Source organism: Juglans microcarpa x Juglans regia, chromosome 1S, assembly GCF_004785595.1.
Source record: "Juglans microcarpa x Juglans regia isolate MS1-56 chromosome 1S, Jm3101_v1.0, whole genome shotgun sequence".
Classification (NCBI taxonomy): domain Eukaryota; kingdom Viridiplantae; phylum Streptophyta; class Magnoliopsida; order Fagales; family Juglandaceae; genus Juglans; species Juglans microcarpa x Juglans regia.
This window is the reverse complement of record NC_054595.1, coordinates 29254445-29271170: the sequence shown is the minus strand read 5'-3', so window position 1 is coordinate 29271170 and position 16726 is coordinate 29254445. Positions and strand designations below refer to the sequence as shown.

General features: G+C 36.7%; 4 protein-coding genes and 1 non-coding gene across 6 annotated transcripts; 2 read left to right on the top strand and 3 right to left on the bottom strand.

Moving 5' to 3' along the window:
* Positions 1–103: 103 nt before the first annotated feature.
* TRNAR-CCU lies at positions 104–176 on the top strand. The gene has a single exon. It is a non-coding gene; the product is annotated as a tRNA-Arg (tRNA).
* Positions 177–226: 50 nt separating this feature from the next.
* On the bottom strand, positions 227–4549 carry LOC121246393 (laccase-4-like). Its single transcript, XM_041144536.1, has 6 exons — positions 4411–4549; positions 3694–3845; positions 2573–2817; positions 2324–2452; positions 1201–2121; positions 227–614 (listed from the first exon to the last, which is right to left on the bottom strand). Exons 1-6 carry the CDS (start codon positions 4498–4500, stop codon positions 484–486), a joined length of 1668 nt encoding a protein of 555 aa, XP_041000470.1. The 5' UTR covers positions 4501–4549; the 3' UTR covers positions 227–483.
* Positions 4550–5971: 1422 nt separating this feature from the next.
* LOC121247490 lies at positions 5972–6650 on the bottom strand. The gene is made up of 2 exons (XM_041145826.1): positions 6642–6650; positions 5972–6551 (listed from the first exon to the last, which is right to left on the bottom strand). The coding sequence occupies exons 1-2, from the start codon at positions 6648–6650 to the stop codon at positions 5994–5996; spliced, it is 567 nt and encodes a 188-aa protein (XP_041001760.1). The 3' UTR covers positions 5972–5993.
* Positions 6651–7795: 1145 nt separating this feature from the next.
* LOC121246408 (L10-interacting MYB domain-containing protein) lies at positions 7796–10792 on the bottom strand. Of its 2 annotated transcripts, none has more exons than XM_041144559.1 (4): positions 10573–10792; positions 9411–9758; positions 8711–9307; positions 7796–8573 (listed from the first exon to the last, which is right to left on the bottom strand). In XM_041144559.1, the coding sequence occupies exons 2-4, from the start codon at positions 9726–9728 to the stop codon at positions 8103–8105; spliced, it is 1386 nt and encodes a 461-aa protein (XP_041000493.1). In that variant the 5' UTR covers positions 9729–9758; positions 10573–10792; the 3' UTR covers positions 7796–8102. The 2 variants fall into 2 exon arrangements, with proteins under 2 accessions (XP_041000493.1, XP_041000492.1); XM_041144558.1 differs by having other exon boundaries at positions 9411–9750.
* A 1304-nt stretch (positions 10793–12096) lies between these two features.
* LOC121246459 (LIM domain-containing protein WLIM2b-like) lies at positions 12097–15914 on the top strand. The gene is given in 8 exon segments (XM_041144633.1): positions 12097–12287; positions 12399–12514; positions 13041–13274; positions 13596–13620; positions 13623–13694; positions 13785–13822; positions 13952–14041; positions 15339–15914. Coding segments are annotated over 6 exon segments (570 nt in total). The 5' UTR covers positions 12097–12287; positions 12399–12514; positions 13041–13139; the 3' UTR covers positions 15549–15914.
* Positions 15915–16726: the final 812 nt, after the last annotated feature.

Here is a 16726-nt window from a genome sequence, read left to right as displayed (position 1 = left end):
CTTCATGATTTTATAGTCCATATGAGGCAAGCGACAAGTCTCCCATAAATACCTTTTCAGGTTTTTTGATCATATATTGTTAATTAAATCCTCCCCCACTAAAGCGCCTGTAGCTCAGTGGATAGAGCGTCTGTTTCCTAAGCAGAAAGTCGTAGGTTCGACCCCTACCTGGCGCGCTCTTCAGACCTTCTCTTTCATTTTTTTGGCAGCTGAGAGAGAGTCAAAGTTTCGAACAGCTAGCTTGTGAAGTAAACTTATTTATTTATGACCCTAAGCCATGATATCTTTTTCTAAATTGGACCAAGCACATATACTCATTCTTCAGATATATGCACTAAAAAGTATAATTTCAACCCACAAGCAAAAGGGAAAAAAAAAAAAACGTACAAAGTCACTAACTTAAGTTGCCCACTTTTCTTATTCACCTTCCTCAAGGAACAAAAAAAAAAAAAAAAAGAAAAGAAACGAATCAACTACTAAAGTCTAGCACTTGGGAAGGTCGCTAGGAGGCGGCGGCAGAGACTCGTTCGGGCCTTTACCATTGTCTACCAGGAATGCCATCTTAAGTCCCCACGTCGTGTGTACTTCCAAATGGCAATGCATGAACCAAACACCTGCATTCACCAAAGTTGAATATTTCAACAGTTTTGAGGACACATACATCTTCTGTTAAGAACTCGTGAATTTATGGCCTAATTGTCACACAAGCCAGAAGATTCTTCTGTAGTCTAGTCTGTCCCTGTCTTTTTTCTTTTGATTTTGATTTTGGGGCTCCCTTTGTTGTGCCACGTCCTTCAGTGGCCCTAGTGTACTAACAACTACAAGCAAAGGGAGTCGCATCAATGGCGATTCAATTCAAAATTGAAAGCACCTTCATTTATTTATTGTTTCTTCCATGCCAAGACACTCTAGGTGCAACCTCATTATCAAGATAAAGACTATTTCCAATTTTAGAATTCATTTTAGCATTATTGTCACGTTTTTTAGAAGAAAAATTTTAGATATAAGCCTCATATTCCTGCACACTACTTAAAAACATATGATTTTATTCTTTTATTTTTATATTTTATATTTCATATGTTTTTTAAGTAGTGTGTAGATTGTGAAATTTCTGTGCAACACGACTCTTTAATGATAACACAGCAAAACATCAAAATTATATTATTAAAAAACCAAAAAAACAAGCTGGCTGAATTTTACCTGGGTTATCCGCCCTGAATCTGATTGCAGTCCATCCAGCGGTAGGTACTGCAATTGTGTTCCTCTCGACAGGATCAACGAGGTTAAATTTCAGCGGATCCTTGTAGGGATCGAAGTTCCCTAACCCCTTCCCAACCACAAAGAAATTAAACCCATGCAGATGGGTTGGATGGTTCTCTGGTGCTATTACAGCTGTGCCTTGTAACACAATCTGGACTGTAGAATTATAAGCCAGTCTATACAGCCTGGTGCCATTCATGGTCTGGATATTAGATGGTGAGTTACCAGTATAATTAAAAGGAATAGGTGGGTTTCCAGGAAAATCATCTGTAAAAACTCCTTGTATGTTGGAGTAATATGCTTCAAGGAGAGCTACAGTTGGCATCACAAAGCTAACATTATTAATATCTGCCACAAGCCGGCTCCCATTAACACAAGTAGCACATGGATTAACCCCAACGCCTAAAAAGAAAAAAAGAGAATGGTCTAGGCTTAATGGGACTTTTGTTGGGTATTGTTTGGAGTTAAGGCTTCGAAGTGAGTCCATGAAAGCATGGGTCAATGGAGTTGCATTTTGAGGAGGAACGGTGGTTAAGATGGTTGGGGGATTTGCAGGGGTGCCTTTGTAGCGCAATGTGGCATAGTTAGTCAAGTTGTCAAAGCCAACCGGAGCATCCATGAAAGGCGTGACTGCTATCAAGTACTTGCCAATGGCCTGATTTGCAGTTAGGAGGGCGTTTGTAGTTTGGCCAGGACTGATGAATATAGTGTCAGTTTGGAAGGGCTTGGTGTAGGAGGCATCCACTTCAACAATTGTTAGACTGTGCCCTGCAATTTTGAAGAAAAGCTCATCGTTCACCGCTGCATTGATGATGCGTAGTAAATAGGTCTTGCCACTCTCAACATGTAAAGTATAACCCCCTGCACTTGTACAAACACCAAACATTTCAAATCGATCCTTCAGTCCCTCTAAACTTCACCCAGAAAAAAAGAGAGTATTGATAATTATATGGTTTCATAATTATAGTGCAAAGAGATATATATATATATATATATATATATATATATATATATATATATATAACAAGATTATGTATGAACCACATGATCAGATTGTCCGTACCCTGAGAAGAGCAACCAGGAACAGGTCCTGGATGACCATTTAAGGTATGCGTATCCGATATATTAGGCGGCAAACCAGATTGGGTAGCTTGATTGACAACAGCTTCAACGTCTGCTTTCCACCATTCGGCTACGTACACAATTAAGAATAAAACGTAATTTCTCCAAAAATATACTTACTTGAAAACCGAATTTATTATAAAGACAAATTGAAATTAAATTTGAATGAATTTAGAGCTAGCTAGCTCACCTAAAATGATGATTTTTTCCTTATGAGGTTTTGGAAATGGGTAAGGAATGCCTCGCTTGGGCAATATAACAATAGCGCCATGTAAAGTGGCCCTCAACCAGGAGATATGTGCATGCCAAAGAAGCGTGCCTCTTTGGCCAGTGAGGTTGAAGGAGTACATGAAATTCTGCCCAGGTTGTATAGGGCATTGTGTGATATATGCTGGTCCATCCGACCATCCGGTCCGAAGTTGTCTCACCCCATGCCTACCAATATTACAAGTAACACTAGTAATTGGCTAACAATTAAATCGAAAGAAAAATAAGGCTAATTAGCTGTAATTAGTGTATATTAATGCGTACGTATAACAGTGCTTTGTCATGTTTTTGTGCTTATGGTGACTGCTAATGGAGTACGTATTAGCATTGGACTATCCAAAGTTGAGTTAATTTTAGCTGAAATTTTCATATTTTTCTAATTAATTAACAACCTATTTTTTGAAAACAGTACCATATATATATACACACAATATCTCACCCTTTAAAATTTTCTCCGCCCCCATAATTTAGATTTATTGTTCTCTATTAATTCTCTCTTTTATTTACACCTGTTCAGAAAAACCATATATGCAAAAAAAAAAAAAAGATTTTGCGTCGAGCAGTACTAGGTTGCCGCCCAACATTGACCGTGTGCCGCTCAGCACAAATTCATCTTCTCATTTTTTACCAGTTTTTTTATTCATATTTTTCTATCATTTTAAAACACTTTTAAAAAATATAAAAATATATTAATACACTAATAGTTAATTTCGTAACTATTAAAAAAAATATATATGAGGTGCAAAATGAAGCGTTAAAGTACTATTTTCTTTTTCTTTACTACTGCAGTACGTAGCTAGTTAGCTATTGCCAGTTACATAATTGGAAAGCAAATGTAACAAACTAAATAAAAATCATTCTAACGATGGCTACTCCAATATAGGGTCGATCAATCAAAGGATTCTAATCAAATCGTAGTTAAAATGGAAATTTGGCTTAATTATCCAATTCTAAATTAATTAATTTAGATGACCATATAAACGTCCCAGTAATATTTTTCGATATTCTATAGTGTGTTCAAAGAAAAGGCAGAATTATTCTCACCAGTGGATTGTCACATTATGTGTAATGTGGTTGGTAACCCTTACGATCACGGTATCATCTTCCCTTGCATAGAGAGTTGGCCCCGGAAATTGCCCATTGACAGTGGCAATGGCTTTTGTTGCACAAAGCTTTGTTGTGTTCTTCAGGACCACCTACACATACAGCAGCCAGTAGTGAGTTTTAAGAAAACAATATGATGAATTATGAAGGGACGACGTACGGTCTCTTGAGAAGTTTGTGGAGATCATCTCAGACCATTTTCTCTTTTTGTTGATTTATCATGACTAGATCGATACACGAGATTCTTATATAGTGTTGTGTATAATTTCAACTCCACTGATCAATGATCATGCATGAGTTCTTGTGCTGCAGTACCCATGCCAGTAGTACCCTTTGCTAGGTGATCCTCTATATATATGCTTGCATGAAAACACTTTTACGTGGTTAACAGATTAGCAATAGAACCGATCTTGATAATGTAAGCTCTATATTGGCCAGAAACATAAACGTAGGTTCTAAATTAATGTTTCGTCTTCGATTTCATGTACAGAGAATTGCGAGAATGCATGGCCTTTTCGCCCATCACAGGCAATATTAATGATGACACCGTCGCAAGCTTTCTGAATTAGGTTGTGTATTGCATGGCATTCCCAACGCTGAATTATGATGTACTCATGCGAACAAAATGAACGAAGTATTTTGAAAAAGTTTGCTTACATTGAAATTGTAATGACGAACCAAGGACTCAACCAATGCTGGAAATAAGAAGACTCCCAGTAACATTAATATCCAAAACCGACGATCCATTCTCTCTCTCTCTCTCTCTGCTCCAAGCTTAGTGTCTGACTTACTCTGAAACGACTGACCACCTCGACTATAAAAAGGAATAAATCTTTGATGTCATGTCCTTTTTCAGCGGTAGGTGAATGAAGAAGGCCGGCCAGACATTTTAGCTAGTTTTCTTCCATGCTACACAAAGTACTCTGGCCGTTTGTGTATGTAAGCTATAAGCTCTCGTTGCCATTTTCAAATGACCGAAACCCTCGAGTTCTGAAACTTACCGCTCAACTAACAGAATCTCTCTCTCTCTCTCTCTGAAAAAAAAAAGCTATAAAAATCCTATTTTTCCTAGTTTTTAGTTTAATTAAGATACATACATATGTTTGGAATTTAAGCTAGCATTAAGTAATGAATACGATTTAAACTCACGATAGTGATCATTGATGATAACAAAACAGGGGAAGTCTTGCAACCATGTCCTGCCGTGCACAAATTAAGATTCAAATGGTCGTTTCATGATTCGAATCAGCCCTCATTAATGTATTTATATCTATCTTAATCCTTCTAACTGTTCATAACATTTGTGAGGCACTTAAATTAACTCCGACCCCTCGATCCATCTTGTCGTATTAGTTTATATTTATATATATATATATTCATGTATTGGGGTGCTACTTAATTAATATATACCCTTCGAGAAGGGTGTGACTAGCGTAGGAGATGGTGGTAATGGTGTTCAGTAGTTGTCCTCGAGTGTTTAAAATATTTATCAACACGAGATTTTTATAGTTGAGCCATAGTTTTCAGGTCATCGGTATGTAATGGTCTGATTTGCTGTCCAAAAAAGCTTTAAAACTCTCCTGCAAGTTTCAAATCCCACAACTTTTTCATTAAATATATATATATATATAAATATATAAAGTGATTTTGTCAAACGTGGATATTGTTTTCATCATACCTTTCTTCATATGTGGAATGTACCAAGAACAAAACCCACCTACAAGGCTATAAGTTCCAAATCCCACGTCTTTTTCACCGCTCCCTTTCAACTTCCACATTTTTCTCGTTATTCTTCTCTCCCATTCACTATAAATAGTTACTCGCAAGAATTTACTAGCCGTCAGTCGCACGAACGAGAAAAGTCAAAAAGTTAAAAGGAAGAAGAACTTGCAAAAAGCCAAAATTCAAAGCGGTAGCTAGAGAAAAGGTACGGAGTGGATTCTCTCTTACAACAGCAAAATTAAAATTTAGTGGATAAAAAACCTTCTATGCTCATCATGGCCTTCATGCTCACCTGATTCCCATGCAGTTCTTTGCTGCTTGATATAGAATGCTTGTGATTCCATTAGGAAAATCTCTAGCCGAACTAGGCCTCGGTATATAAGAAATTTGGAACGTTATAGGTTTAGATCCGACAATATTATAATATCCAACAATCATTTACATTATTATATTTCGGAACGAGATTTCCAGATCACATGAAAAACTCCAACAGTGCATCATGCATGCATGCATGCTTCTCAGTCTGGTTTGGATGCAGTTGCTAATTCAATAGCACCCTCAATTCTATTAATGCAAGATTTATAGAGGTATCCTAGATAATCAATAAGGCTGTCCTCACATGCGCCTTCTAAAGGGTTTAACTCAAATGACCAGTCCACTAATGTGGAATTATCCCCATAATCTACAAGTTTTAATGAATTTACAGACCCATCTAAACCCACATTGCTTGCTACCATTCTATAAGCATAACAACGAGATGATGAATCCATGGAAACCATCCTCTCCTTGATCCATGACCTTTCTCCATCTTGCTGAGGGAACATGAAACCAGATACCAGCCGAACATAGCCGGGCATGCCCTCTTCCCCTGCTACGTCTGTGCATTCTTCGACCATTGGCATCCATTCTGTTAGCTTTTTACTTTGAGAAACCACGGTCCAGACATTGTCTATGGGTGCACCCACGATGCCTCCAACTGATCCATGCCATTTCCCTTTTCCAGCCTCCAATCCCTGCAGCAAAAATAGATCTTGAAACTTAAAAGTTCGTCGGCCTCGCCTGGCCCAATATGTAAGCTAGCGCTCATGATTTACGGTTACTCCAACAGATAGAGAAAGAGAGTCGCTTACCAGAATAAATAAATTTCAAAGCTTTGGAACACATACCATGCTCATGATCTGTGTCTCGTTCTTGGTTTAGCTCTGTCTAGAAAAAAAGTTTAGCTACTGCAATATGCACCAGATGGCTGCTTATAGGATTAAGGGAGTTAACATCAGTAATTTCTCAAGGAATCCAAGGAAGCGGATCAAGCTATGCAAGTTTTGGTGTGTTACTTTAGAAGACAAATAGTAAGAGCCTACCAGGGATAACTTCAAGGCTAATTTGCTCATTGAGTTACAATATTTAAATTTGAATCTTGGGTTGTTTCCCATGTCTTATTCAGCTATTAAATAATCATCTTCTCTTGGGAAATGCGGTGAGCAACTGTATTTGTTCCAAATTGATCTTTTCCGCAAAATTTATACAATTTTGGACAGGTAATAATTAGAAGGAAAATAATAATTAAACACACAACACTTCCTTACAACATTTTATACTGTCCCGCATATCCACAAGAATGAGCTTGACTCTCAAACACTGTCCCGCATATCATACACCCTTTGTCATATGAAACATTTAACAAATTCATTCAAAATAAAGTGAGTATGGGAAGGTTGAGTTGAGCTTGTGGATGCTTATGCCGTATTAAAACTACATTTTTGAATACCTTGGAGCTGAAAGACGGAAGGGTGGATGGTGGAGATACTAGTTCAAGGTTAACAGAGGTCAGCCACGAGGCAGCTGCTGCGTAGATAGCTGAGAAAGTGGCATGGGGGCTAAGGTCCTCTTGAACAGTATGGTGTCAATTCAACACCCCCCGAATGATGAATTGGTTTTCAATCTATTTCTTTTTATTTTCCCAACATCTCACCGCTTAGTAGATACTAATATAACTAAATGTAAACTATTTATGTACGCCAAGCATCTCGGTGGTAGTTTTCAATAACCAACAATCACAACTGTAAGTAGGCAAGTCCTTGTCCATTTTCAGCTTGAGCCGAATCGAAGAAATAATCTTACTGTTTAGCTACTACGAAGGATTGGCTTGGTTACATAAAATCAAACTATCTAATCTCATTTCATTTCATATAATCATTACAACTTTCTCAAACTCTTATACAAAATATTTTATTTAATTTTTAATAAAACATCTATCTTATCTCAACTGCCGGAAGTGAAAATAGTAAGACCATATCAATAAATATTACAAAGGAAAAAGTAAACCGCTAAACTCTTTTTATTCTATTGTTTTGCTGAATAAGACATCATAAATATTGAAAAGACTGTTTGCACGTACAAAGCATACTGAGCGAGGGTCATAGACCTCGTCCCATTTTACAACATGAAGTTAACCGCTAAACGCTGATAACAGAAAGGCCACTAAATTATTCTCGGTGTAAGCATGTCAAAGACAGTTCCGACCACCAGACTGAAAAAGAACAACCGCTTTGTAATTGCTAGTCGTATGCAGAAAACATGTACCTGTAGGAAGTGACAGGAGAAAACAAAACATGGCAAGCATTCTGTTACAAAGATGGACCAAGTGATTGCAGGCGCTGCAACCATGCCATCCTTACACTAGGGTTCTTCAGTTGAAGAAAAACTTCCCTGTATTCCTTCTTCAGGAATATATCTAATGCAAACAAGTAGAGGTCACTTCCTGGTTCTACTTCCTCCATTCCATCAAGACAGTCAATGCATTCCCCAATACTATAACTGAGTTTGCCTCCTCTAGATTGAACAAATTGAGCCTCTTTCTGAATCATTAAGGCACCTCTTGATTCAACAGCATCACAAAAACGTTCAGTTTTTTCATCTGGCTTTGGTATTTCTGGTTCTCTGTTGCTTAAGTGAGGCATTGTTGAAGCATTGTTGTACTTCCTGCGCCGACTAGTTGGTTCGGTCTCTGCAGTAACTGTGCTTCCATAAAAAATAGTCTCCAGTTTGTCAGCAAGCTCAAGTGCCTTGAAGCGGAATTGTGAAGCTGCTGGGTTTGCCTGTAACAAAAACTTTTCACTATTACCATTCCAAAACTCAAGCAGTGCCAATTAGCTTTTCCCCAATTGTCAATTAAATAGAAATAGCTCCTGGTCAATTATATAGAAACAGATATCATTCAATTCATTCAGCAAACCTGCAAATATTCTTCCCAATTTTCTTCACTCGCACCAAATTTATTGGTGTTTGGATCCCACTTCATACTTGGAGTGCCAATTAGGTTAGACCAGACCTTCCAGCGTTCCTTAGTAACATTCCAATGATTCTTTAGTTGCAGTGTCTCATAACTCAGGCCAGTTTTTTTCTGAAATGATCCAAAAATAGTTCTCCAACCTTCCTTAGTAAAACGTGTTCCAGGCTTATTCCCCTTTAACTTCTGTTCTAGACATAGATCAATGAATATTTTGTGTATAACAGGCGTCCAAATGGCTTTTGCATTGGAAGGTGATGAGATAGACATGCTTTGTTCACTTGCAACTGGTATGCCCTGAGTAGACTGAGCCATAACAGCACTCCTCAATTCATCATCAGGTAGATGCTCCTCCTTCACAGTAGGTGTTGTTATTGCTTCCTCTTTCACATACAAAGGGGAGGAGATCAGACAACAATTTTTCCTCTTATACCCAGTCGAAACATGTATCCATGCACCATTTATTGTTCCATTCAAGATAATTTCTAACTTGTCAGTATTCTGCAGTTCCATGAATTGAAATTGTGCAGCTTCTGGATTGGCCTATTAAATAAAATCTCAAAGTTAACATAAATCTGGAATTCATGAAGAACATCAAAAGTTTTAACTAAATTAGCATAACCTGCTGAGTAGCCAGCTATCATACCTTTATATAATGGGCCCAATCTTCTTTAGTAGCACCCAATTTCTTGGTTTCTGGATCCCATTTCATGCTGCTATCACCAATCAGCTTAAACCAGATTTTCCATTGTAACTTGGTAAGCGACCAGTGATTCTTCATTTGTTTCATATCATACCTCGAACCAGTCTTTTCATAAAATGATTCGACAATATTCTGCCAACCCTCCTTGGTAAAATGCGTACCAGGCTTATTCCCCTTTAAAGTTTCATCAAGACATAGATCAACAAATATTTTGTGGTAGGAAGGAGTCCAATTGGCCTTTTCAGTTTGTATGTGAGACATTCTTTCTTCAATTGAAATTCACCTGACAGACTCCACGGGCATCATAGAACAAAGAATCAGTTATAATAATAATCATAATAAAAGACGCCTACCGGAATCACTATCACCATGATCTACATTCTAGATCAATATTCCCTATTCCCCCCCCCCCCCCCCCCCCCCCCCCCCCCCCCCCCCCAAAAAAAAAAAAAAAAAATAGACCACGTCCGCAAAGTATTTAAACATTCGCGAGAAATAACAAATGGGAAAATTATGAAACTAATAACAATTCCACATCCGAGAACCCAAAACACTATCATTGATCTACAATAGAAATACGTGATTAAAAGTCGGAAATATGTAAATTTGTTATCATGTCCAGTTAAAAGTCAAACAGAAAATCAACCAAGTTTGCCCTGTATATTCAGCGCAATGAGGGGTAAAAATTAAAATCATGAATGCATAAATCTAAATCTAAATGTAAGCAATTAGAAGCATTTAGACCCAGATAGATAACGGGTATCCAAGCAAACTAAATATAGGTATATTCTGCCAAGCGAGGTTTATATAAGCTCGACTGTAAACCCCAATAAATTTTGTACCTTTAATGACATTTACAACGGATTGAGACGTCAAAACGAATACAAGAAATGACTATAGCCCATAAAAATCAGGATTTCGTTCAGCAACATTTTAGAACCAATGTGGTAGGAAACTGGAGTATGCCAATTACCCAGGTGGAGGCTTAGGGCTCACCGCCAAAAAAGACTTAAAATATCCCCCAATTCCTCCCATTTTTCAGAGAGAGATACATAAAAAGCCTCAATGTAGCTAGATTAGTTTTATAGGCCGCAAAAAATTGTACCTTAAGCACCAGTATTCGGAAACCCTTTTGAAGATATTTGCAGAGAGGTGAAGTAGTCGCATTCGAAACGACCGCCTTAAATCTGGACTGAGCTTTGCGACTATGGATGATGATGGTTCCTGATTGCTCCTCTCATTTGAAAAGCGGCACAGAAATGAGAAATCTTCTCTTTACTTAAGCGAGGATAGCCCTTCACCTTGTTTGGTTTGGCCATTTTTTCAATTGTTTTTATATTTTGTTTTTCAAATAACTTTTAAATCAAACAAAACAGTTTTTTATAAATAATAAAAAAAAAACCGGTTTTAAATTTAAATTGTTACCTAATATTATCCAAACATTAAATTTAAAATAAAAACTGTTTTTAAAAAATTATAATTTTTTAGTTCTATTATTCACTTTAACAAATTCTAATAAAAAATTATATTTAAAATAATTTATGCATTTTCTTTTCCGCTCAATTCACAAAATACAATAAACAAAACATTTCAAAATTTTCTAAAAATCTTGAAAACAAACATGTAATGATAAAGACGTTCAAAATTTAATCTTTAATTTTTAAATATCTTTCAAATTTAAATTGCGTCCATTAAATTTGAGGAAGTTTCATTTGAACAGGGAAAGAAAACAGAAACATTTTTTCACCTCCACTGGCCAGTGATGAAGGCAGTCAATACAAGAAATCATTAAAAAAAACATTTTAAATTACACTCCAAATGATAAAAACTAACAAATTCGTGTCATAAATTATCAAATTATTCCAATTTACACCGTGATCCTCAAACGGATCCGAAGTTATTTCAAAGAAACGAGCTTATTATTCCTACACTATATTTATTATTTATTTATTTTTTGTTTTATTTTTGTTAAATTAAAGAAATTATTCTAACCATCATCCATACACCACACATTTAATAAGAGAAAAAAAAAAATCATGTGTGATGTATAATCTAGAAATGTTGAAATTTTTTTCTATTTTTTAAAAATAAATACTATTTATCATTCCTACGAGGTGAATGCCAGTATCTTTCCTACTTCTCTGCTCATGCACAATCAGAAACCGTGTGTTATCTCGATCTAATGAGTTTTCCCCAACACTTTCATTTGACATGCATAGTGAAAGTGGATTACTGGTGTATTTCTGAACAGCTAAGCTTCTCATGATCAATAATGTCTTTTACTCGGGCTTCTCATCTATTTGTCGAAGAAATATGGCTATCTTTTTGCACTCTGCATTGAGGCACCAACCGGGCATACTTTTCGTGCTTTCAGGTAATAAGAAAGGCCGTCACCTCATCATAGAGAGACCACGCGCGTGCCCAGGCAAAATGGCATGCCTCCATGCATGCACCATCAATCCCTCCCTGTTGCCAGTGATTGCCGCATATACAATGCCTGTACCGTTACATGCACGTAGAATTGTTGTCATTAAAAACTAATATTTATATAAATAATTTTAAGAACATTATACATTATAATAATATAAAAATATCACCTAAATTATATTCGAGATACCTGAAAATCTTCTCGTTGGTCAACAGCCGCAGTTTATACAAAAACCGGATCTTGATCTTCCGAAACAAAAGTGAGTAATTCTGTCTGCCCCACAAAAAGAGAACAGAAAGAGGCGAGGGTGTGATAAATATGCCCTCAACAAAGTTCCCCAAGGTGGGCAGCCGCGTAATCAAGTCGTTGAACCAGACAAAGTGGAGCCAAAAGTTTGTCCAGCGAGGATTTTTCGTTTTTTTTTTTTTTTTTTTGTTTATTAAATATCATAATCTCTTCGTCTCTCTGGGTGTTCTAATTTATCCATATTTTCCACTTCGCAGCATAAAACGTCCCTGACCCTCCGCATTCAATCACCCATTTCTCAACTTCTTATTATATTTTAGATCGAGGCAAATCCCGTGAAGCTCACAGATCCACCATTTCTCTGTTTCTCGAGGTAAACAAACTTGACCCTGCGAATGTGGGTACATTTAATTGCCCATTGAACAAGATCTTATTCAATCTCTTTTATCGAAGTTGTTCCATTTTCCTTGGGTTTGCTCTTAGAGATTCTTACATTCCACCATTAAGTGGAATGTACCCGTTTTCCTTGGGTACATTTAAGTGTTTCTCTAAATCTCTGATCGCTTTCTGAGAAAGCAGAGGACATTTTGAAGGAAACTTGAATTTTGGCTCTGTTTTCTTTCTTCTATTTTCATATAATGAGGGTGAACAATTTACTTAATCCAAGTCAAATATTGGATTGACTGAGTTGGATTTCATCTTCAGAAAAAACATATTTCGATAAATCCCTTAAAGTTTCAAAATTGAGGGATTGTTCTCGCTCTTGTCCTTGTTTTCTTCCAATCCAAATGGTATGAATAAGTTCTTTTCCCTTGGTTGACATAGTCTAGCCGCATTCTTGATTTCTTTTTGGTTTTAGTTATTGGAGTAGATTAGTAACTTAGGTTGTCGCTGAAAAGGAAAATCCAAGCAGGCTGTGATTTTGAAACTGATCTATCGCCTTGGAATTGACGTAAATATTAGCTCTTTGAGAAGAGTTCAGATCCGAGGCAACAGCAATGTCTTTCACCGGCACCCAACAGAAATGCAAGGTTTGTGAGAAGACAGTTTATCCGGTGGAGCAGCTATCTGCTGATGGGGTTGTTTACCACAAGTCTTGCTTCAAGTGCTCCCACTGCAAGGGGACGCTAAAGGTATATCTGACTAATTTTTCACCTTTTTTCTGATATAGCAGTTCTTGCTGACATGTTTATTTTTCATCTTTTTTTGCCCACTTTGTATGAGTCCACTGTGAGAAGAATCTGCAAGTATTTTTATTTAGAGAGTTACTTGTATTGTTCATGTTGCTATTAGATGGAATTATTATGTAACCTAGCTTACTTACCAATAAATGATGTAACATGGCAAGAATGGTTTGCATTAACCCGCCTTCCAATTTGTAAATATCAGCAACTCCATGGTTTGTGGATCGATTTTATGCAGCCTATTGATTTGGAAAATTTTTATGTTTACAGCTCAGCAACTATTCCTCAATGGAAGGGTTCTGTACTGTAAGCCTCATTTCGAACAGCTCTTCAAGGAGACTGGTAGTTTCAACAAGAATTTTCAGTCACGTATGTCCATTTTCCACATAAGTTCAATATATGATTTTTGTGGAGATTTTCTTTTCTTCCTACTTAATTTTCCATGAATTTCATTTCCAGCAGCTGCAAAGTCAGCTGAGAAGCCAACTCCAGAGCTGGTAATTTTCCCTACTGCGCTGCGTGTATTCATCATTTGATTTTGATTATGAGTGGAAAATTTTATTGAAAGGAGTCTAATCTGTTTTTGGGCATCGTCACTGATTCTCAAAAGCTTAAGTTGGTTTCAGACTAAGTCACCCAGCAAAGCTGCCAGCATGTTTTCTGGGACACAAGAAAAATGTGCTACCTGTGGTAAAACAGCTTATCCACTGGAGAAGGTAAAACTCTGAAATCCTCAGAAGTCAATTGGTTGTGGTATTCTTCTTGAGGGGTTGTATTGAAGTTTTATCCGCTTGCAGACTCTTTGCACTCTCTTCCACTGCATAGTTTCCCCTTTTTCCTTGTCCAAACCTGGCAGTGTGGGTTCTAAGATGACCCTTTTGGGCTTGTTTCTAGTAGATGAGTGAGTGCATTCCCATGAGCATTTACTTCTAATCATATTCTTCCAAATTACTTTGAATGTGTAACATTTCATGGATATAGAGGATGATCATGCTTGTTTGTTTTTTGCACTGTTATATGTGCCGGAGATTACAGTCGGTAGTGATTCTCCAAAGCGTGACTGCAGATGCAAGAGTGAAAATTTGTTGCTTCTAACATTACTTGGTGCATAGGCCTATATCAATGTTGTTAAGTGAAGTGAGAAAATAGTTGGAATGATGCTTGGGGAATCAGGTTGCCAATTATCAAGTGACAGAAGGGACAGAACAGATAAAAGCTATGTGGGACTAAGTTGGGCTATGACTAAGACTAAGGAAGATAGGCATATATTTGACAAGGAGTCAAATTAATTCTTTGCTTAGTCAAGTTCTCTTTGACAACAAGTGGAGCCTTTCTCTAGGTTGCTAGTTTTTAAAGGCAATAATTGCAAAATACGGATAAGAGAAAATGCTCTTGGAGTATTTTATTAATAAATCTTTTATACTGATAAAAAAGAAAGTATTCTACCAATAAAACTTTCATAAAAAATTGCATTTTACCCCCTTAAACTACCACTCTTTTGCATTATAACCATCAAAATTGTCACTTTAACCCCTAAGATTCAGCTTCTTTTGCAATTTACAACTCTTTTAACATTCAACCATTGGAATCGTGTCATATTACCTAATGTTTTCCATCTTAATGGTAAAAAATCTCACAATGAGGTGAATTGCAACTTATATTGTTGGGGGCTAAATGACAACTTTATTGGTTTGGTACTCATGTTTCAAAAGTAGTGGCAGATTGAGGATAAAGTGTGATTTCCCAAATGTTTTGTGAGCTATGCAAAGCAAGTGCGCAATCCTTCTACCATAGTGATCGGTGAAATGTGTTGCTTCAATTAATTGCCCAGCCAATTTATTTTGGCTGTACATGCATAACAGTATGCAGGTAGATGCATATAATGTAATGCAGTTGCTTGACATCATTACCAGGGTAATATGATCCCCTTTGTATGCATTTTGATCCAGATTAGACTCAATCACATTTTACAGCTGTGATAACGTGGGCTTGTTTTGGATAAAAAATTTGCAGGTGACTGTGGAGAGCCAGGCCTATCACAAGTCATGTTTCAAGTGCTCTCATGGTGGCTGTCCTATAACCCCATCTAATTATGCAGCCCTGGAGGGCATTTTGTATTGCAAACACCATTTCTCCCAGCTTTTCAAGGAGAAAGGGAGCTACAACCATCTTATCAAGTCTGCATCAATGAAACGTGCAGCAGCGTCCGTTCCAGAGGCTTAGACTCCCTACCTATCCGTGAATTATGGTTTGACTACATGGCTTTCTTTTTGTTTCTTGAGCGTGTTTCATCTTATTCTCATCTCAATGGTGGAGAACTGGCAAAACTTGGTTCTTCTCTGTGTTCCGTTTTTAGCTCGTCGGTGTTGAGCATACTGTTGTGTTTGCTTGATATATGGGGGATGCTAATGCCACCTTTGTAAAATGGACTAATTTGCAGAACTTTACGAGCTTTATGTGCTTTCTGTATTGGCTTGTTACAAAAAAAAAAAAAAATGGAGTGAGAAAATTTGGCAATGTTGTTTGTGACTTAACCCTGAAAGATGCTGTTTGTGCTTATGAGAAAATAGATTCCACGATAAGATTTGGAAATCAATCTTCTCCTTGTATCAGTCAAATGGGCAGGAACAGAGATTTTCAATTTTCTCGTGAAACAAAAATAGGCAAAGTGGGAAAAAAAGAGAGGAGAGAAAAGCCCTGTAAGACTAGAAAGTTGCTCAAGTGAATTGTTTAGTGGTGTTGAACACTCCAGTGGAGTTGTAGGGCCAATGATTAATGAGAATCTTACATTAATGGCCCCATGCCTGTTCTATTTAAGCCCTGAAGAACTGATTCTCGGAAGTGGATGGATCCGATAAGATCTCAACTTCTTTTAAAATTTTTATTGAGAAATGCTACTTATCACTCTTACACCATATATTATTATGCGATTTGTGATTTTTATCATTCGTTTAAACATTCTTATATACACAACAACAGGGAAAATGAAAGAAAATTACAAATAAAAAAATAGTTACGACTAGTGGTACCGTATTTCTGGATTTCTGTCTACTCAAAGAGTAATCACCGTTAGATCGGAGATCCAAGTCCAGTCCGGAAAGGAGAGTGGCTAGAGTGGAAACCATGACTTTAGGTATAGTTTGTTTTTATAAATGAAACGAGATTGAAGTTAAAAATTAAATAAAATATTTTTTTTAATATTATTTTTATTTTAAAATTTAAAAAAAAATTGAATTGTTTATTTTATCTTGTATAAAAATTTAAAAAAATTGTAATGATTAAATGAGATAAGATAGATTAGAGTTAAAATAGATGCTGTTTATTGATGTTATTTAATGCTGTGAAAACGATAGGATGCATTCTGGTTTCGTACCCTTTTTTTTTTTTTTTTTTGTTATTGT